At 42.5% G+C, this 21,081-nt stretch overlaps 1 protein-coding gene across 2 annotated transcripts in view; it reads left to right on the top strand.

Annotated features, from left to right (window-relative positions):
* ARSK (arylsulfatase family member K) overlaps positions 1-16,755 on the top strand; it is a 33,468-nt gene extending 16,713 nt beyond the window's left edge. The window contains exons 3-8 of one of the 2 annotated variants that reach the window (XM_014936835.1): positions 72-177; positions 7,361-7,643; positions 10,287-10,458; positions 11,757-11,981; positions 14,586-14,810; positions 14,897-16,755. In XM_014936835.1, the coding sequence (XP_014792321.1) occupies positions 72-177; positions 7,361-7,643; positions 10,287-10,458; positions 11,757-11,981; positions 14,586-14,810; positions 14,897-15,171 (1,286 nt within the window). In that variant the 3' untranslated portion in view covers positions 15,172-16,755. Of the gene's footprint in view, positions 1-17; positions 178-7,360; positions 7,644-10,286; positions 10,459-11,756; positions 11,982-14,585; positions 14,811-14,896 lie in introns of both variants that reach the window. The other variant, XM_014936834.1, reaches the window with a different exon arrangement.
* The last annotated feature ends 4,326 nt before the right edge of the window (positions 16,756-21,081 follow it).

Here is a 21,081-nt window from a genome sequence, read left to right as displayed (position 1 = left end):
CCCCCCCCCCCCCCCAGCTATGTGGAGTGGTCTTTTCACTCATTTAACAGAATCTTGGAATAACTTCAAAGGTCTAGATCCAGATCATGTAACGTGGATGGATCTCATGGAGAAGCATGGCTACCGCACACAGAAGTTTGGGAAATTGGACTATACTTCTGGACATCATTCAGTAAGGTAACCAGATAAGTTCTCTAGCTGTGAAATGAACAGGAGTGAATAAATCATCTAATGGTCTGGCAAGTGGTTTCTGTCTCTGATGAAAACGGTAGTAGCTTTAATTGAAAAGAAACTGTGTTAGGAACCTAGCAGGAATTTGTCCTGCAACTTGATGCAGAAGCAAGCGTGTCCCATGCAGATGCACTTTGCCTTTTGACTGTAGCTGGAAGGTGTGAATATCAAGACTGAGGTTTTGGCCAACATGGGTGAAGGTTATTCTTGATCATTGGTAATGGCTCCCTCAGTGACATTTGTAAACTGTTCTTAATGCTTAAACACTTAGAGAATAACTGCATTGTATTCAAAAAACAGTAAGTATAATGTGTCTGGACCGTTGGGGCAAAATATGGTGTCTTCCTTCTGTGTAGTTTTTACAAAGATGGACTGTGTCCCTAAATAATGTCTCCCTGATAAATAATTATATACAGTGTTTAAATAATAATGAAGAGTAGCTTTTTCTTTGATACTAAACAGGTCAGAGTGACTTAAAATTTCCTCACTTCAGTCACTAAAATGAGCAGTCAGAAGTTGAAAGGTCATGTAGTAGTTAGTAGTATGTTACACATACACAATCCTTTTTATCTACAAATAATTTATAAGGAGTACCCACTTCTGGCCAAAATAATAATTTACTCTCCAGTTTAAGACTGTCAAAAAAGAAAAGAAAGGTTATTTCCATATACCTTTTTTCTACATAGGAAGTAAAAGATTATTCAAATACAGACTTATAGCAAAACCTTAATGTTTGCTTACTTTACCAGACAGTGTACATATTTCTGTGCTGCTGTTGCTTCTCTCTTGTCTCCGTCTGCAGTGTCTAACTATAAACAGATGGGTCTTCAACTTCTGGTCTTTTGCTTTGAATTTTTTCTTCTAAATTCTGCATTATTCTTAAAACATTTTTGGTTTGGTTTGGTTTTTTTCCCAGTAATAAACAATTACTTGTAAAAGATACTAAAAAGTCATCTGCTGTAGTGTTATTCTGATTTTTTTTGCTTGCTTATATGGATGTTGGGAAAATTTCCTCTCTTATCAAGAAGCAACTGAACATTTAGATAAATGCTTACGGATGTTTGTGTTATCCTAGTGTGGAGTGGAATGCCTCAGGCATTCATGCTTTTCAGAAGAGCTTAGTCTTAACAGCATACTGTAAAGTGCCAGTAACAGACCATTCTTTGAGGAAGGAAGGGTTAGAATTTGTTCTATGTGGTGAAGCAACAGAAAAACGATTCTGTGGGTGCATAATTCTTAAGCATTTCTAGAATAGATTTTCAGTAAATTAAAATTGCTCTGCAAAATGAAAAAATTCTTCATTATTATACAGTCTCTCTTACACTTTTCTTATGAATCACTTGTGTGCAGAGAGAAATTCTGTGTTCTCCAAATAGAATATAGCGTGCACCCGCCCTGCCCTTCACTGAGATAGTAGAAATGTTTTATAACATTGAAATCTGTTTCTCTCTAATCTAAAGTCACTCCAGGTTTAAAGAAGAGCAGCTCTGAGTAATTCCAGAAGTTCCTGGCTGTTCATATGGTAACTGGAACACAAGGGTGGCACTCAAAAAAAAAAGGAGGTTGGTTGCATATAAGTGTCTGGATTCCAAAAGCCTTGCTGGCATTACTGTAGGTGAATTCTGGTGTCAGTACAAAGGCTGTCACATGGGGGATGGAAAGCTGAGCAGCAGATAGTCCTTAGTTCTCAGGTGCTGAAGTTTGTGTTTGCATAGTTGGAACAGGATTGCTGGCAGGGGATGCTGTCTGATGAGATCTTTCCTATTTTCCTGTGGATTGGCAATGATGAAATGGCATTTTGCGTGAGTATTTTACACTCTTTAGGAGTGAAGAGTTGCTATGGTGTGATACTTTGCCTTGAAATCTTGCTTACTGCAGTCCTCAGGAACATTGGGCAAGTAGCCCTTTTGTTTCCTTACTGTGGCTGTCTTCCTGTATTCTGTTTTTCTGTTGGAATAAGAGAAGAGGAGTAGCACACAGAGAGCATGATGACCTGGTTCCCATGCTGCTCTCGGGTTGCTGCTGACAAGTCATCTCTATGGTTATCACAGAATCACAGAATCTTAGTGGTTGGAAGGGACCTCTGAGATCATCAAGGGTGGCACTCAAAAAAAAAAGGAGGTTGGTTGCATATAAGTGTCTGGATTCCAAAAGCCTTGCTGGCATTACTGTAGGTGAATTCTGGTGTCAGTACAAAGGCTGTCACATGGGGGATAGAAAGCTGAGCAGCAGATAATCCTTAGTTCTCAGGTGCTGAAGTTTGTGTTTGCATAGTTGGAACAGGATTGCTGGCAAGGGATGCTGTCTGATGAGGTCTTTCCTATTTTCCTGTGGATTGGCAATGATGAAATGGCATTTTGCGTGTTTCCTATTTTCCTGTGGATTGGCAATGATGAAATGGCATTTTACACTCTTTAGGAGTGAAGAAGTGTGATACTTTGCCTTGAAATCTTGCTTACTGCAGTCTTCAGGAACATCGGGCAAGTAGCCCTTTTGTTTCCTTACTGTGGCTGTCTTCCTGTATTCTGTTTTTCTGTTGGAATAAGAGAAGAGGAGTAGCACACAGAGAGCATGATGACCTGGTTCCCATGCTGCTCTCGGGTTGCTGCTGACAAGTCATCTCTATGGTTATCACAGAATCACAGAATCCTGGCTGTTCATATGGTAACTGGAACACAAGGGTGGCACTCAAAAAAAAAAAGGAGGTTGGTTGCATATAAGTGTCTGGATTCCAAAAGCCTTGCTGGCATTACTGTAGGTGAATTCTGGTGTCAGTACAAAGGCTGTCACATGGGGGATGGAAAGCTGAGCAGCAGATAGTCCTTAGTTCTCAGGTGCTGAAGTTTGTGTTTGCATAGTCAGAACAGGATTGCTGGCAGGGGATGCTGTCTGATGAGATCTTTCCTATTTTCCTGTGGATTGGCAATGATGAAATGGCATTTTGCGTGAGTATTTTACACTCTTTAGGAGTGAAGAGTTGCTATGGTGTGATACTTTGCCTTGAAATCTTGCTTACTGCAGTCCTCAGGAACATTGGGCAAGTAGCCCTTTTGTTTCCTTACTGTGGCTGTCTTCCTGTATTCTGTTTTTCTGTTGGAATAAGAGAAGAGGAGTAGCACACAGAGAGCATGATGACCTGGTTCCCATGCTGCTCTCGGGTTGCTGCTGACAAGTCATCTCTATGGTTATCACAGAATCACAGAATCACAGAATCTTAGTGGTTGGAAGGGACCTCTGAGATCATCAAGTCCAACCACAAAAAACAAACAAACAAACAAAAAAAAACCCAACAACCACACCACACCAAACGCCCACCAAAAACACCGCACCCACCAACTAAACCCCACACTCAACACCTCGCCATAAACCAATAACCTTGGGCACTAGAGCATGCCCTGAAGAGCCATGTCTGTACGTTTCTTAAATCCCTCCAGGGATGGTGACTCCACCACCTCCCTGGGCAGGCTGTTCCAGTGCCTGACCACCCTCTCAGGAAAGTCATTCTTCCTCAGATCTAATCTAAACCTCCCCTGCCCCAACTTCAGACCATTTCCTCTGGTCTTGTCGTTCGTCCTTTGGAAGAAGAGGCCAACCCCCACCTCTCTACACCCTCCTTTCAGGTAGTTGTAGAGGGCAATGAGGTCTCCCCTCAGCCTCCTCTTCTCCAAACTAAACATGCCCAGTTCCCTCAGCCTCTCCTCGTAGGACTTGTTCTCCAGACCCCTCCCCAGCTTGGTGGCTCTCCTCTGGACATGCTCCAGCACTTCAATGTCTTTCCTGTGGTGAGGGGCCCAAAACTGAACACAGCCCTCGAGGTGAGGCCTCACCAGTGCCCAGTCCAGAGGCACCATCACTGCCCTGCTCCTGCTGGCCACGCTATTCTTGATACGAGCCAGGATGCCATTGTTAATAGTGATAGTCCCTTCTTCAGAAGTGACCTGTTTTGCTGATATCATTCATGCCATTGGCTATCGATGCACACCATTGCTTTAACCTTGCTCCTCTTGTACTTATTTTGTCCGGTACTCTCACATTTGAGTGGTTCTGTCGATACCATTTTGTGTATTTTTGTTCCAAGTGTCCACAGATGTGAAATAAATTAAGATAATTCAGGGTTTTGCAAAACTGTAGCAGCACCAGTATCAGTGGAGTTACAATCACGTACTCTGATTTTTCTCATTCTGCCATGTATAGGTTTGTCTACTTCAGTGACAGGGTTCAAGTTTTGCAAACAGAAATTATGATATAATTGTATAATCACATCATGTTTGCATAGCTCTTGGTCCCATGAGGTTGAATTTTTAGGCACTTCGAAGATGACTGAAAAATACTGAAGTCTATGGTGTGGCAGTTTTTAATTATCTTTTGTCCTTGATCTTCATCCTGCGTTTTAGCCAGGTGCAAATTTTTGATACATTTCTTCTAGTTTTCCCTTCAGTGAGAGTTTGAGATCTGTACCCTTATTGTTACTTGAGTAAGTGTGGGTGGAGGTCGAGAATAAAAGAAAACAAACACATGGTTAGCCAGCCTTTCTGTGCCTACACAAGAGGGATTTGAAAATGGCAGTTTACACAGTTTTCAATTCAATAAATGAAAACTGCAAATACAGTTCTTCAGTCAGAGAAAAATGTGCATCTCGTTCCTTGCATGGCATCTGTGCAGACATTTAAAAACCCTAAGTAGCCAATTAATTAATCTATAAATAGTGTAGAAGAGTTATAGCAAAGCTTCACGTATGTTGTGGAGATAATTAATATGTCCTGCTGTTTAATTTCTTGTTAAAAGGGAGAGTAGCAAAGAGATGCAGAACAGTTCAGGTGGTGCAAGGTGAGTAGGAGATTCAGTGGAGATCAGCTTGTTCCAGAGAAAACAATTTGACAGGACACAGTGAGCAGTAAGATCCTTTAGAACCTTTTCTTAAGCACATACATTTCTTTAAACAATAAAAACCACCACTGCTCCCTGCTCCCATATTTACCTAATAAAAAAAGACTCGTTAACTCTTCTGCTGCAACATTTCAGTTGTGTGACACAAATTGATTTTGCTTTGTCCCAACCTATTGCAAATAGTGCATTGGTAACACAAACCATCTCTGATTTACATATTTTAAAAATACAAACACAGAGTGAAATATACTGTCATTTGAGTGTGACTCATAAGATAATTATTCATAGTTGTGGATTAATGATATTGGAGGAAAATAGCTTCTAGGAAGTGCATACAAAGAAATACTTACGAACAGAAAGAGCTGGATCTTTATCCTCCAGACTGTTGAAAACATGAAGCCTCTGTTCCCTGTCAAAAAGAATCTAATGTCCTTTGAGTGCTGGTGGCTGTCTTCACTTAACATTTAAAACAGATGTGGTTACTGACTGTCATGTAATTACTTTCACTTAGGTTAGTAATGATGGTAATTCATTAAGCTTTATCTTCAAAGTTACATTGTTGTATTCCCATCCTTTATTTATCGGCTTTTTTTTCCTTTGCATGTTTGTTACAATCACTGGAGTACTCTCTGCTAGCAAACTCCCATTTAAAGTGTTGAAAATTGGAATTAGTTTCTGAGCCTTTTGAATAATTATCAGTCTAGTACTTGCTTTTTCCTTTTAAATTCAAGGATTTAATTTAGTATTGCCCTCTTTTTCATCTCTCCACCTGGCCTTTTTGAAGATTCTTATTTAGGCATCTTTTTCTCCTTTTCTGCTTGAGGATTAGTTGTCCTCTTGGCTGTGTCAAAACATCACCTGTGTTGCTCCAGAATGTGGAAAGGGTGTCTGAAGTGGAGTTTTTGGGGGAGGTTTTTTAAGTTTTGGAGGTTTTGGGTTTTAACTAGATTCTAACTTCAGTCTGATTGGATAGTCAGACTGGCCTATGGCCTAGGTAATAATTTTTTTGTGTAAGTATTATGATGTTAGGTGCAATTTCACTCACCCACCCACCTTTTACCATTGTTTCATTTTAATGTTTATGAAATGTGATTTCTCCATAGGACATCTAGCTACCTTCATTTGTTCTGAGTAATTTCTTTAAGCCTGCTTACCTTGAAAGTATGAGCTTAAACAATGAATTAAAACAATAAAATTCAAAAAATGTTGTAACAGAGAATTCTGGATAGTTTTTCTGGGGGCTAAAGGTGCACTGGTAAAATTCCTGTGGGGGACAAAACTGGTTAGATGCTCTTTAAACAACAATAATGCTGTGTTTTGATAAAAGTACGTGGTCAAACCTTGAACAGTTTCATATTTTCCTTTATGATTTCTGTCGTTATATTGAAATTGATGAACAAAATGCAGTCAAGGTCTTAAATGGGCTGTTTCCTCCCAGCCTCTGTTTGTGGCAGTTGTGGGGTCATTCACCTTGGCAAAGAAACAAGGACATCTGCAGCGCACGTTTCTCAGGGCTTTAGAGAGGCAAGAATTGTCATTATATTAGAAAATCTGTTCAAAATATATTTTATCATTAAAATCTTGTCTTTTGTTTTTTCCCCCTTCTTGCTTTCTCCCTACACCCTTCTCCTCTGTTACTCTCTATTCTTGATAGGATTTATCAACTATATCAAAAGTGGTTGTATAAGATAAATCACTTTTATGGATTTTTGTCATAGCTGATAGTGTTTAAAAATGTAAACAAAATAAATTACTTTTACGGATTTTTGTCATAACTGATAGTGTCTAAAAATGTTCTCCAAAACCAGAACTTTGGTTCTAAAGGCAGCCTCTCCGGGAAAGTTGCTTCCCACAGGACTTTTTCGAATAACAAAAATCTAAGGCCACCTTTACCAGATAATCAGCGTGTGAATCCACACTGGAATGAAGAGCAGGGCCAACAAGATGGATTTCTAAGTCCTATTTTGTAGATGTGAGAAGAAACATTCTGACATTAAGTTATAATAAATAAGAAAGAAGATCGAAAAGCAGAAAAAAAATAAATGGCTGAAGCTTTGAATATAAAATAGATGCGCAATAGCTACTGATCAATTGAATAGCAATCCTTCTTTATGTAGAAATTACAAACAGGTTGCGGCTACAAATATAGGGGAAGTTTTTCAGGAATTTTTCGCTTTTTACTTGGAGGAAAAGTGAAGAAAATGTTTCCCAATGAGTATGTATCGTGTGTGCTTATTTTCAGTAACCGTGTAGAAGCCTGGACGAGGGATGTTGAGTTCCTGCTCCGGCAAGAAGGGCGACCCATGGTGAATCTTACTGGTGATAAGACACACGTGAGAGTGATGGAAGCAGACTGGCGCAATACTGATAAAGCAGTAAACTGGATAAAGGAAGAAGCTGTTAACCTTACTCAACCATTTGTCCTTTACTTGGGACTAAATTTACCACACCCGTATCCGTCACCCTATGCAGGAGAAAATTTTGGATCCTCTACATTTTTAACATCTCCCTATTGGCTCGAAAAGGTATGTGAAGGTGAAATTTAAATATAAATTTATTTAGAACTTTATTTATTATGAATGGTATTGTGATTTTTCGACTCAGACCTAGTTTTAATATTTTGTTACACAGTAAGAAAGCACTAGGATGAGATGTGAGATTTCTGATTTAAAGCTAAGCAAATAGAAATGAAGACTTTTTCGGTATTGTAGGAAAGGGGGTTTTTAGCAGTAGTCACTGAATCAATGAAGAAATTTGGAGTTCAATGGCTAGAAACTTATTAAACAGAGAATGAAATCGTTGCTATATGTAGTTGTAATTGTTTTTACAGTAATGGTCTTGAAGTTAATTGTTTATAACATTTTGTATTGTGCTTGTCATAAATGATGCTGTATGTAATCATTCTCTCCGAGATTTAGAGTGAGAGATTGACTTTTCCTACAATACGAATGTGAAGCAGTGAGACACAGCAGAACTCTCTCTTTTCTGTTAGCTTTCCATGCTACAGTAGCTTTTTAATGTTTTTAGAGTGCAGAAAAGTTCCATTATGTCTATATGTGGAAAGCTGGCAGATAGCACTCTGTCCCAAAGAAATAGTGACAATGTTTGCTTTCTCGCGTGTGGTCTCCAGGTGCAGTTATCTGTCATAAAAATATAAATGAGTTAACAACAGCGTGAAGAACTGAGAAATAAATTTGAAAAGACATTGTGCTTACCTCAAAATAAACTAAACACAATTTACATAACTCATTTGGCCTTTTCTTCTGGAGAACTGCAAAATGTGTTTATCTAGGTGGAACAAAAACACAGGGACTTAAAAAAAAGGATATACAAATAAGGGTTGAAAGATATGATTTCTGTCTAAGATTCAGGGTTGTGGGTTCTTCTCTGAATGGTGAGAAGTTTGTGGGGAGAGGAAGACCATGGGGGAAAAACCTTCATTTGCAGAGCAAGATTTAGTTTGGATAGTAAGGAAAACTTCCTAGGAGCTAATTGCTAGGCTAGACATATCTTGGGGAGTGAGGGTACCTTTTTTTCAAGACACAGACAGAGTTACAACAACTCTGACAAATTTTTGTCATCCTTAATCCAGTTAGAATACTTAAACTCAGTAGTTTGCCAAGGTCCTTTCCACCACTACATGCCCATACTCAGTTATGTGAACCATATATTACCATTTATTGACCACTGGCTGATGCTTCTGGAATGTATCTGTGCCTTGGCTGTGGAAGAAGTCACCTCTGAAAACAACAGAGACCAATCTCATGATGAAGTGTGAGTGCATAGGTGAAGAACTTGAATTAAATTATATTTTTAAGGGGGAGCTGGTACAGGATAGAGTATCAACATGGTGTGTTTATGAAACCCCGTGTTGCTAAGCAGATGGTCCCCTGCATTTTGCACAAGCTGGCGCTTTTTCAGGGCATGTGGCTTCTTTCCTGGCTATGAGTTACAACAGAGAAAGGGATTATGACTTTGTGAATCTGCCAAACTAGGTTGTAGTTCCATAGGAAATCGTGCATGGAGAGGGACACTTTTTGCTCCCATTATGTCTTAAGCAACCAACGACCATTTGAGGAGTCTAAAATGTGACTTTATCTAGCCAAGAAACTTCAGCAATAAGAAGGTGCCTGAAGTGGTCAATGATTTCTTCTTGTAGACTATTTTCTACAGGGCCTAAGGAAACTTAGGTTTTGGTATGTCTGTTTGACTGTCACAAAATCATTTTATCCCTGTGTTATGTGCACTTTAACTCTTGCTGTCTTATCAACTGTTTAGATAATGTAATACATCTGCTAGATTTTATTTAATAAACTTCTAAGTTTTCCAGACTGAGGTAACATCTTCTCTACTTTGTGGTAATTTGTGCTTTAAAACTGCAATATAGAAGTAATTAACTCTGTTAAGTGTGGCACGCGAGGGGAATGGTTTCAGGTGTGACTGTCTAGGCTAAATGTATGTCAGACTTTGAGGCGCTAAAGCTGGTGGTGCAGCACACAATGTCTGCGAGCAAACCAGTGAGAATATGCAAATCCAGCATTATTTGTAATTGATTGGCTCCTGCTTTTTAGTTTCAAACTGATCTTACACTTCTTTGTAACTAAATGGGATAGGCATCTGTGGGAACAAATAGAAAAGTATTAGAAAACTGGACTTTTTCTTATCGAGATGTCGAGACTTGTCATCTACTGCCCTGGAGCCCTTCCCAGACTAAGTAAATTTCCATGTTGTTCTGTAGCCTCACATAACACCCTATTTATTTTTTTTAATACATGTTGTTTATAGTTATCCTATAGTTAATGACACACTATGCCAATACTTCTGTGCTTACTCTAGAGTACAGTTCTAGAAGGCTGTTCCATGGTATCACTCTTTAAAAAAAAAAATAAATAAAAAAAAATCAGCTGGTAGAGCACATATTTCTGGCTCCTAGCCTTAGTCTCTAGCTGATTTTTATAGCTCTGTCAAAATGACTCGATACCTGTGGAAGCAGAGGGAAAGTACGGAGGAGGAAGCAGCACCATGTAGCAGATAAGCAGCTGGTGTTCCCTGGACCACAAATCGAGAGCTGTGAATTTATGCTTAAAAGTTTTAAATTAAATGAGTTTTTTTTAAGAAAATAATTTAATTCAGTTGCTAAAGTAATTTTAATTTCCTCTTATTTTTAGGTAACTTATGAAGCTATTAAAATACCCAAGTGGTCTTCTTTTGCAGAGATGCATCCAGTAGACTATTACTCATCTTACACCAAGAATTGCACAGGAGAGTTTACAAAGCAAGAAGTGAGAAATATTAGAGCGTTTTATTATGCGATGAGCGCAGAGACAGATGCCATGCTGGGTAGGTCATGTTTCATTACACAGCGGGTTCTCTAGTTCTGTCTTTTTTAAGAAAATGCTGATAGGGCTGGTCTTCTGGGAAAAAAAACAACAAGCCCAACACAATTCAGATTTGGGAGTAAAGCATATGGATGTTGCAAAATTGGTCTGTATGATAAATAACTGGATATCTTTTAAGTCTATTGCAAGGGGAATTTAGAGCATTCTGACAAATAATCACAACCACCACTTAGAGACCCTGTAAAAGTCAAGTAACTGCAGCAAAATGTTGCTTGACCCACGTACAAGAGGAAGTAAATACTCTTTGATTAAGTACTAACTGAAATAATGGAAACAATCATGAAGGGGACAGACCAGCAAAGCAAAGCTGGAAAGAAGGATAAATTTTAGGGCATAAGCAATTTTCTGGGAGATTGATTTCAAATGCATAGACTGGATGACAGCTATTACACCTAGACTAAACAGTGAGGTTACCTTTGAAGTCTCTCTTAGCCACATAGTATTAAATGTTAAAAAGAAGAAGAAAAAAAAAACCAAACTAATTTGGCAGTCAGAATTCTTTCTAGTTCTCAGCAAGGTCTACAGACATAAAAATTATAATGCTAATTGGTCTTCATTTACAGTATTTTATTTCTTAATTTGAGAAGTGACCAGAAAGAACAAGAATTTCTTTGCATTCTAATATGAAATTTGTGAAAAAATAAGCTGTTTTTTTAGCAATGTTAGAAAGTAGCAATCTTAGAAAGTAATTTGAAAGACACAGGATGACTCTTGCACGTTTTATGAAAGAAGAGAGATCAACAGGAGCCTGACAGTTTTAGGGAGTGAAGGCATTGCACAGTATCTGCACTGGGGTTTAAGTTGGAAACATATTTTAAGTTTTTAACTAGTCTGCTTAAGGAAGAATTATCTTAGTGCTTTAATGTGAAAGATGTGCAAGTGCTTTCCTTCATTTTGTACTTCATTGATCCTGGCCCTGTCTCCATTGCACAGATGTGTGTGCAAGGGCCTCCTGTGGGGATATGACAAGGAGAGACCTGCACTAATTGTTTGGAAGGTGGGTACTATTGAGAGTCCTTCACCCTAAATGTAGTGTCAGGGCTTCTGCTGCACTACTTTACTGCTGTTGAAATAAATATTATTGGTTATGAAATTAAACGAAAGTGATGATAGATAGCTTTCTGTGTCTTGAGAGAGGAGTTTCCAACCTTCTGGCCAGGGTTCCTTGGGGTTTGCAGGTAGAGAAATCGAAAGAAGTATTTTGCAGGCATCCTTTTCAGTATCTTTTTCTTGTTGCAGGTGAGGTGATTTCAGCTCTGGAGGATACCGGGCTTCTTAAAAAAACAATCGTTATATTCACTGCAGATCATGGAGAACTTGCTATGGAGCACCGGCAGTTCTATAAAATGAGCATGTATGAAGGAAGTTCCCACGTTCCTCTTTTAGTTATGGGGCCAGGCATCAAAGAGCAGCAGCAAGTACCACACGTGGTATCTCTCGTGGATATATATCCTACTATGCTCGGTGAGTTAAGTCATTTCAAATGATTTTTTTTTTCCCTGTTTACTATAATTATTATGCATTTGTATTATAGTCAGAATTAGGTCTCCACTTTGTGAGGCAATGTAGTAACACAACAGGAGATGATAACGATGTATCTGTGGAGCATACATACAGTCTTAATAAAAAATGCAAAAAATGGATGTAAAAATTAAGTAAAGGAGCTGATGATGTTCCCTATTCCTGTTAACTGTCATCAACACAATTACAGTGAATTATTATATAAAGGACTATTTGGTTTTTATCACCTTTTTGGTTTTTTTGAATAGTCGGATGTATTTTAGATACATCTTAGATGCAGTTATTGTGATTAATACCATTTATGGTTTGGGATGACAGAAGAGGAAGTTTTATATCCATTTTTCATTTGCTCAAACATAGTATGTATTTGTTCAAGTTTTTAGCCCATGTGCTGGAATCTACTAGGTTAAATGTTACTGGTCTTCCTATCCTAATAAAGCCAAGTGCTGGCTCCTGCATTTCGGTTACAACAACCCCAGGCAACGCTACAGTCTGGGGGCAGAGTGGCTGGAGCTGCTCAGCAGAAAAAGACCTAGGAGTGTTGGTGGACAGCTGGCTGAACAGGAGCCAGCAGTGTGCCCAGGTGGCCAAGAAGGCCAACAGCATCCTGGCCTGTGTCAGGAACAGCGTGGCCAGCAGGAGCAGGGCAGTGATGGTGCCTCTGGACTGGGCACTGGTGAGGCCTCACCTCGAGGGCTGGGTTCAGTTCTGGGCCCCTCACCACAGGAAGGACATTGACCTGCTGGAGTGTGTCCAGAGGAGAGCCACCAAGCTGGTGAGGGGTCTAGAGAACAAGTCATGCGAGGAGAGGCTGAGGGAACTGAGCATGTTGAGTTTGGAGAAGAGGAGGCTGAGGGGAGACCTCATTGCCCTCTACAGCTCCCTGAAAGGAGGGTGTAGAGAGGTGGGGGTTGGCCTCTTCTCCCAAGGGAATCATGACAGGAGCAGAGGAAATGGTCTGAAGTTGGGGCAGGGCAGGTTTAGATTAGATCTGAGGAAGAATGACTTTCCTGAGAGGGTGGTCAGGCCCTGGAACGGCCTGCCCAGGGAGGTGGTGGAGTCACCATCCCTGGAGGTGTTTAAGAAACGTGTAGACGTGGCTCTTCAGGGCCGGCTCTAGTGCCTGAGATTGTTGGTTTGTGGGTGGGTGTGATGTGGTGGGGTGTTTTGTGGTTTTTTGTTTGTTTGGTTGGTTGGGTTTTTTTGGTGTTTTTTGGGGGTTTTTTTTTCTTTTTTAAGTTTGGACTCGATCTCAGAGGTCCCTTCCAACCATGGTGATTCTGTGATTCTATCCTAGTCCTTAGTCAGATACTGGCCTTTTTATTCACTCATTAATGACATCTAAGGTACTTATGCTGTAGAAACAGGAGAAAAAGGAAGGTGTGTGCTGTTGAAGGAAAAACCCACCTGTGGGCAGTCTGCAAGCACAGGAGTTTATTCAAGTTACAGCATCTTCCAGGGGCCATCAAGTAGAGTCACCCATGCAGTGTTTTCCACACATGCACTGTATCGATACCACCTGCAATACCATCTTTATCTCCAGAGAAACTCTGTTCCTCAGTTTCCCCACCAGTTATAGGTGATAACTGTAATGACCACCTTTTGTAAAGTGATTGTAATTCCCTGATGAAGAATGCTAGAGAGAAGCTTAGCACCATTACTGTCAAAGACAGGAATGATTAGGGCTGTGTTGGATATGGAGCTTTCAGACTCCTTTCATGCTATGACAGTCTCTTTCTCCTGCTTGACGTGGTCAGAGCAGAAAGGAAGGATACAAAACCATGATTAAAAAAAAAATAAATTAAAAAGCATGATTGGTTTTAGCAAATACCTGTTAAAGACTGACTTAGACATAGCTGATGATGCTTTTGATCAAGATCCTGGGCTGCTGAACTTGGAGTATTCCTTAAGGTTTGTTTTTTTTTAATTATTTGTGTATTTTGAGGTTCCTGTGTTCTACAAGGAGAATATATAGGAATATATGTTTTATTATGGAGTGAGTGCAGAGGAGGGCAACGAAGCTGGTGAGGGGGCTGGAAAACAAATCGTATGAGGAGCAGCTGAGGGAGTTGGGACTGTTTAGTGTGAGGAAGAGGAGGCTGAGGGGAGACCTCATCACTCTCTACAACTACTTGAAAGGACACTGTAGAGAGGTTGGTGCTGGTCTCTTCTCACAGGTAATTAGTGACAGAACGAGAGGGAACGGCTTCAAGCTCCAACAGGGGAGGTTTAGATTGAACATTAGGAAGGAATTTTTCACCAAAAGTGATAGGGCATTGGAACAGGCTGCCCAGGGAGGGGGTGGAGTCCCCATCCCTGGCTGTGTTTAAGGGCCGTTTAGAGGCAGTGCTGAGGGACATGGTGTAGGGGAGGACTTTGTAAAGTAGGGGAGATGGTTGGATTCGATGATCCCAAGGGTCTCTTCCAACCCAGACGATTCTATGATTATTATAACAAAATTTACTTTCAGGCACCTGTACCATTACGTGAGTCTTTTTTACTCACGGTAACTGCAGTAGCATTGTGACTTTGTGCATCTTTGCTCAGATATAGCGGGGATTCCTGCCCCACGGAACCTCAGTGGGTATTCCCTGATGCCACTGCTGCGGGGAAAGGCTGAAGGCAGGGGCTCCCCCGGGGGGTCCCGTCCCCCGTGGGTGCTGAGCGAGTTCCACGGGTGCAACGTGAACGCCTCCACCTACATGCTGAGAACCCCCAAATGGAAATACATCGCCTACGCGGACGGACGCTCCGTACCTCCACAGCTCTTTGGTATGTCACAGCTCTTCTCTCCTAACCGACTGAATAATTCACTTAAACACAGATTGGCTCCTGACTGGTTTTTTTCTTTGTTACAGACCTTTCTGAGGATCCCGATGAGCTAACTAACGTTGCCATGAAATTCCCCCTAATTGTGCGCTCCCTGGACAAAATGCTCCTCTCTATCGTAAATTACCCGAAGGTCTCTTCTTCTGTTCAGGAGTATAACAAAAGACAGTTTATGAGTTGGAAACAAAGTTTGGGTCAGAATTACTCAAATGTGATTGCCAACCTTAGGTGGCATCAGGACTGGTTAAAGGAACCAAAAAAATACGAGAATGCAATTGATAAGTGGCTTAATCAAAGTAAGTGAACAAAAACAACCTGGACTTCAAATGACTGGGGATATGAAAACATTCTGCATTTGTAATATTATGCTGTATTTCAAGCGTTAGAATTACTGCCTTATATAAGCTATTGAAAGCCAAGATGCCTGAACAATTACCACTTTGTGTTAGAGAGGAAAAAGCATTTTATATAACAAACCAGTGCAACAAATCTAGATTTTTACATTATAATTCTGCAGCACTTAAGTATAGATAGAAAGGGTAGCACAGAAGTACTAATGGCTTGTATGGAATATTTAGCTGGTTGCAAAAATGGTGAGTATCAAGCATTAGAACTCATCAAGAATTTCCATTTCTAAGGACAGACTAAAGCAAGGGCTATAGAATGTAGTGTAGTGAAGTGTGCTGGAGCCCACTTTCCATCAAGAAGGATTTTAAGTCCACAATGAATTCATATTTGTGCACCTTAGAGAATGTATTCCGGTTAAACAGCCAGTATTGGACTGAACTTAGTTGCAGTTTATTCAAGTACTTATTTTGTCAGCATTCCCTTTTTATACACGATTGACTCTACATCGTCTCAAGATCTGCCTTCTAGTCTCTTGCTTTTGGATCTGGTACTTATTGCTGTTTAAAATTTCATAATATACATAGGCTACTAATGGAGCCTGTGTGCAAGGGAAGACAAATCTGGTCTCTGGTCACTGATGGAAATTAAAAAAACAAACAAAAAAAACCCGACCACGTCCAGCCAAACCTGTGAGTAGAGCAGTTCTCTGAAAAGTGGTGGCGTGATTTGTCTAGCGTAAGATGGAAAATGCTTGAACAGATCTCATTGTGCAGTTAGATTCTGCAGGTAAATGTTTTAATGTGTGTCAACGAGCGGGGAACGGGAACCGGCAGTGTACACAGAGGAGATGCAACTGAGGCTTGCAGAAAAAGTTCACATAAAAACACTATTTTATGCTTTTTACCAGGGGTGTGATAAGAAAACAAAACAGTTTTGGAAGAAGGTAAGGTTTAGCTAGTAACTCTTCAGTGTGGTTGTAGCAGCACTTACGTTTGCTTATTCTTGATCACAGTTGTTGCTGCTATAGTAACAATTCAGGATGACATTATGCTTCATACCTAAATGCTTTCTGGAATCTGTAATGAAATACTCCGTGGTAGCAGTGACCCAGTAAAAATAAACATGAAAAATACATGTCTTTTCTGATGGCTAAGCACTCCACATCCATTTCATGAAGTACTTGCCACAATGGGATTTGGTATGTATCTATGAATAATTTGGCTGGTTTATTTTTTTATGTTCACAGAACATTAAGGCTGACCTTATAGTACTTACTGCTATGGTAGCAGGGCAAGGAACAAATTAACAGGTAAAATAAACTGTCAGACACTGTAGCACATGCCATTATAATAAAATTAGGTCAGGTAGTGATGAAATAATTTCAACAAAAACCGTGTCTTAGTAGTGCAATGTTAAATGGCTGTGTAAGAAGAGAAAATAAATACATCCACAGGAAGGCTCACGTAGCCAAGAAAAGAATAAGCAAAATGTTTGTTTTCCAGAGCTCCGGACAGAATGCGGTACTTTGTACAGAATATTGCAAAATAAAAGTATGGTGAACTGGATGTGTTTTGTGTGTTTTATGTAAGGGGTGAATGTTTAAAGAAATCACTAGAAAATGTTTAAAGAATTTACTAGGGTGATTTGTATTTTGTCAGTTCTGCAGACACGGCTTTTTTTTTTAAAGACAGGAGCTTTTAAGATGTACTTCTTGAAGAGTGTACTTTTCCTTACAGTACTTACAAAACTCCTTACAGAAGTGCTGTTTGCGACACTCCGTGAAGTGGAAAAACAAATTGAGAAGACAAACTCCTTCCCCCAGTTGCTTGGAACAGCTTTGTGTGTCTCAGACTGTCCCGAGGAGCCCCAGGGACAGGTCACAGACCCCAGGGAGCTGCCGGTGCAGGAAGCGGAGCCGGGACGTTGGGAGGTAGGGATGCTCCCTCACAAGGTGGTCCTTGGTAGACTGGGGTGGGATCCTGCCTCAGCACCTCTAGTCTAGCACTTATTTGTCTTATCTGGTCTTCTTAAAATGCTTATTGAGAAGGAAAACGTTGACCTGTTTGTTAAAAGCAAAATTTTATGTGCAAACGTGTCCAACTCTTTGTGCTGAAGAGTTAGGAAGAAAGAAGGCAAAATCCCCCTCAAGCCTTCCCACCTCTGTTTGTGATAAACAATCTACCTGTGTTGGTACAAAACAGAGATAATTTAAGTCTCAAACATACATTCAACAATGTGGTCATCCTTAATTACTCTGTCTTATTTATGCTGGTGCATCTGCATTACTGTAACACGAATCAAATGAGATTTGCAACATACAGGGTTGGCCAGCTCACAAAGGACAAAAAAAACCTGTTTTTTGATCAAACTGAGCGAGTTACACAGTATTAAGTTGAAGAGAGAAAAGGAGAAGGAATTATATTGGGGAGAGAAAAGGAGAAGAAAGGCTGGACTGCCAGTGGGCTCAAGCATCTTTATTGGATGTTTCCAGGTCAGCGCAGCCTCGGGAGATCTGCCTGGGGCTGCTGTGGGCACTGGCCCCATCAGCCCTGACCCTGTTCTCTTTGGTGCTTACAGAGGCAGGAGAGGTGTCGCTGCAACAAAAATTGGAATTATTTTTGTAAACACAAGATCCTGGTGGTCACTGGAGAGGTAAGAGACTGCCCGTGTCAATTTCCAAAAAAATCCACATGAAAATAATCATCTGCCACCTTTGTCTGGATAGTTAGGATAATTTCTTACCAGCCTAGTAAGTAAGAAAAAAAAAATCAGTGGGGAAATCCAGATTTCGACTGCAGCTGGGCAACAGCCTGCCTCATCTTATTTTAAGCAAGGCATGGAAAAAGAGTCCAGATAAAATTACATTAGGTTCACAATTGGCTAAAATCACTCAAGTAGTAGATACCAACAACTTAAAAGTGGGAAGCTTTATCAAATAAATTCTACAAGAATTCGATGCAGTGCTGTTCAGTACCTTTTTAACAAGTAATTTGAATGCAGGAGTAGGCTCCTTTTTTTTTTTTATCCAATGTGAGAAAATGAACCCTGGGAGCGCTCATGGCACTTCTGAGCTGGAAAATGATCTGAAATCATTCGGATAAAATTCGTCATGGACTAGTTAAAGGTTCAAACAAAAAGGACGGGGAAAAAACATGAAAACAGTGAACAGCAAACTGCCGAGGCAGCGGTGTTTTGGGGAAGAAGAGCCCCACGCTCCTGGAGGTTTGGGAGATGCAGAAGTGTGAATGGACAGCCAGACGTGGTGACGGGGAACGAGTGACGCTGGAGGGTGACTTTATTCATCTTAACACCAGTGAATCCTCGGGGCACTGTCTCATGGCTTTGGTTTTTAAGGAGGACGTAACCAGATGAGAGGATTTGGGGGGAAAATAATATAATACAAGAGGGTCTTGTGAATCACATTGGTTTTATTTCAGCCGTCAGAGAAAGCTCGACAAGTCCTCGACTGTGAGTAAGGCTCGTGTAAGAGCAATGTCTCTGTTTTTCAGTCAGGGCTGGTCTGATTTGGAGGAAAAGAAGTTAAATAAAAAAAAGAAGAACTGTAAGCAGTGAAATGTGAAAACAGCCAAGAGAATACCTGCACAGGAGCTGCACCAGGCTCTTTGGGGAGAAACAGCTTAACGCAGCCACGGGCAAACACGCGTCGCTTTGTGTTCAGCGTCTGGGGCTCCTCGAGGGCGACAGGACCAGGAATCCACCACAGCAGCCAGCTGTGGGGAGGATGGTGTTCCCTCTGCTCCATCAAAGATCAGTGTGGTCCCTCCTGCATCCAACGATGGCATCTCACACGCCTGCATCCAACGGAGCTGCCCTTTGTCACCCCCCTGAGATGTCACCAGCACCCGGAGGGGACCGGCACGCACGTGTTCCACACATCCCACATTGCTCCTGCCCAACTCCTGCAGAAACACAGCTCTCCTACTGCAGAAAAAAGGCAAAATTTGTCCTGTCAACATGACCAAAAAACATCCAGCTGGTGGAGTGGGTGTGATGGAAATCGTGGGAATAAAACGGGAGCCAAATGAGAGGGATGCGGTCGCAGAATTCCTTCATCACTCTGCCTTAAAACTCGCTAGGGGAGGAATAAATATCGCTGTTTTAGAAGACTTTTGCCATGTTTTACACACCTCCATCCCATTGCAGCGTGCCTTTTAGAGCCCCCCGCTCCGTCTGTACAGCTAATTAAGTTAAACAGCGCAAATTACACCAGCCTGCCTGGAAACGAAGCGGCCGCAGCCATCCCTTCCTCCTGGATTTAAACAACAACAACAGCAGCAGCAAAAAAAAAAAACAACAACAAAAAAAGAGAGTAATTTCTTGGACTGACCCATTTTATTTCTGAAAGAGGTATCACAAAATCCACAAAGTACGACCGAAATACTCGTAAGGCTTTTAAGGACAAGTCAGTTGGGCTTGGAATGGAGACTTCACCTTCGGGCACTTCGCATCCCGCTGGCCTGCCCTCTTCCCTACGCGTGTTCGGCACGAAAACACACCAAAAAAGTGGAAAAAAAAAAAAAGAAAAAGAAGAAGGTATATCCCCAAAGCTCAGGTAAAAGATTGTGTTGTGTGGCTGTCCAAACCCACAGCCCGGTCCTGGTCCCGGGGTGAGGGCTCTTCCGTCACCGGTGGTGTCCCGGTGCAAAAAAAAAAAACAACAACAAAAAAAGAGAGTAATTTCTTGGACTGACCCATTTTATTTCTGAAAGAGGTATCACAAAATCCACAAAGTACGACCGAAATACTCGTAAGGCTTTTAAGGACAAGTCAGTTGGGCTTGGAATGGAGACTTCACCTTCGGGCACTTCGCATCCCGCTGGCCTGCCCTCTTCCCTACGCGTGTTCGGCACGAAAACACACCAAAAAAGTGGAAAAAAAAAAAAAGAAAAAGAAGAAGGTATATCCCCAAAGCTCAGGTAAAAGATTGTGTTGTGTGGCTGTCCAAACCCACAGCCCGGTCCTGGTCCCGGGGTGAGGGCTCTTCCGTCACCGGTGGTGTCCCGGTCCCCGAGCTAACACCGTGCCGTGCGGGGGGACGGACCGGGGGGGGCTGCAGCCACCGGGGCACGGGGGGTGTCCGAGGTACCGGGGGAGTACGGGGTGCTGGGGACGCCGGTGATGCTGGAGGAGTCCGGGGCGCCGGGGCAGCCGGAGGGACCGGGGCATCCCAGGGTGCCGGTAATGCCGGGGGAGCTGCGGGAGCCCGGGGTGCCGGAGATAGCGGGGGAGCCGGGGGACTCCAGAATGCCCAGGGTACCGGAGGAGACCGGGTGGCCGGGGGTGCCGGGGGTGCCGGGGGATCCCGGGACGCCGGTGATGCCGGTGGAGGAGCCCGGGATGCCGTAGGAGGAGCCGGGGTGGCCGGGGGTCCCGGGGGAGCCCGGGACACTGGAGGAGAAGCCCGGGTGGCCGGGGGTCCCGGGGGAGCCCGGGATGCCGGTGATGCCGGAGGAGAAGCCCGGGTGGCCGGAGGTCCCGGGGGTCCCGGGGAAGCCCGGGACGTCGGAGGAGAAGCCCGGGTGGCCGGAGGTGCCGGGGGAGCCAGGGATGCCGGTGAAGCCGGAGGAGCAGCCCGGGTGTCCGCAGCCCCCTGCGCGGCGGCGGAGCGGTCGTCGGAGCGTGGCCCCGCGTCGCCCCTGTCCGTCGGTGGCGGGGCAGCAGCAGGCGGCGGCGGTGGCCGTTCCGGTGCCGGTGCCGGTGCCGCAGAGCCCCCTCCTCAGCCGGCCGTGCAGCACCAGGCAGGCGAAGGGGTTGAGAGCGCTGTTGGCCGCCGCCACGATGCCCAGCGCCGCCAGCGCCTCCCGCCGCCCCCCGCCGCCCCCCGCCGAGGCCAGCCCCAGCTCCA

The sequence above is a fragment of the Calidris pugnax genome, unplaced genomic scaffold, assembly GCF_001431845.1.
Source record: "Calidris pugnax isolate Ruff unplaced genomic scaffold, ASM143184v1 scaffold40, whole genome shotgun sequence".
Classification (NCBI taxonomy): domain Eukaryota; kingdom Metazoa; phylum Chordata; class Aves; order Charadriiformes; family Scolopacidae; genus Calidris; species Calidris pugnax.
This window is presented reverse-complemented; position numbering and strand designations above follow the sequence as displayed.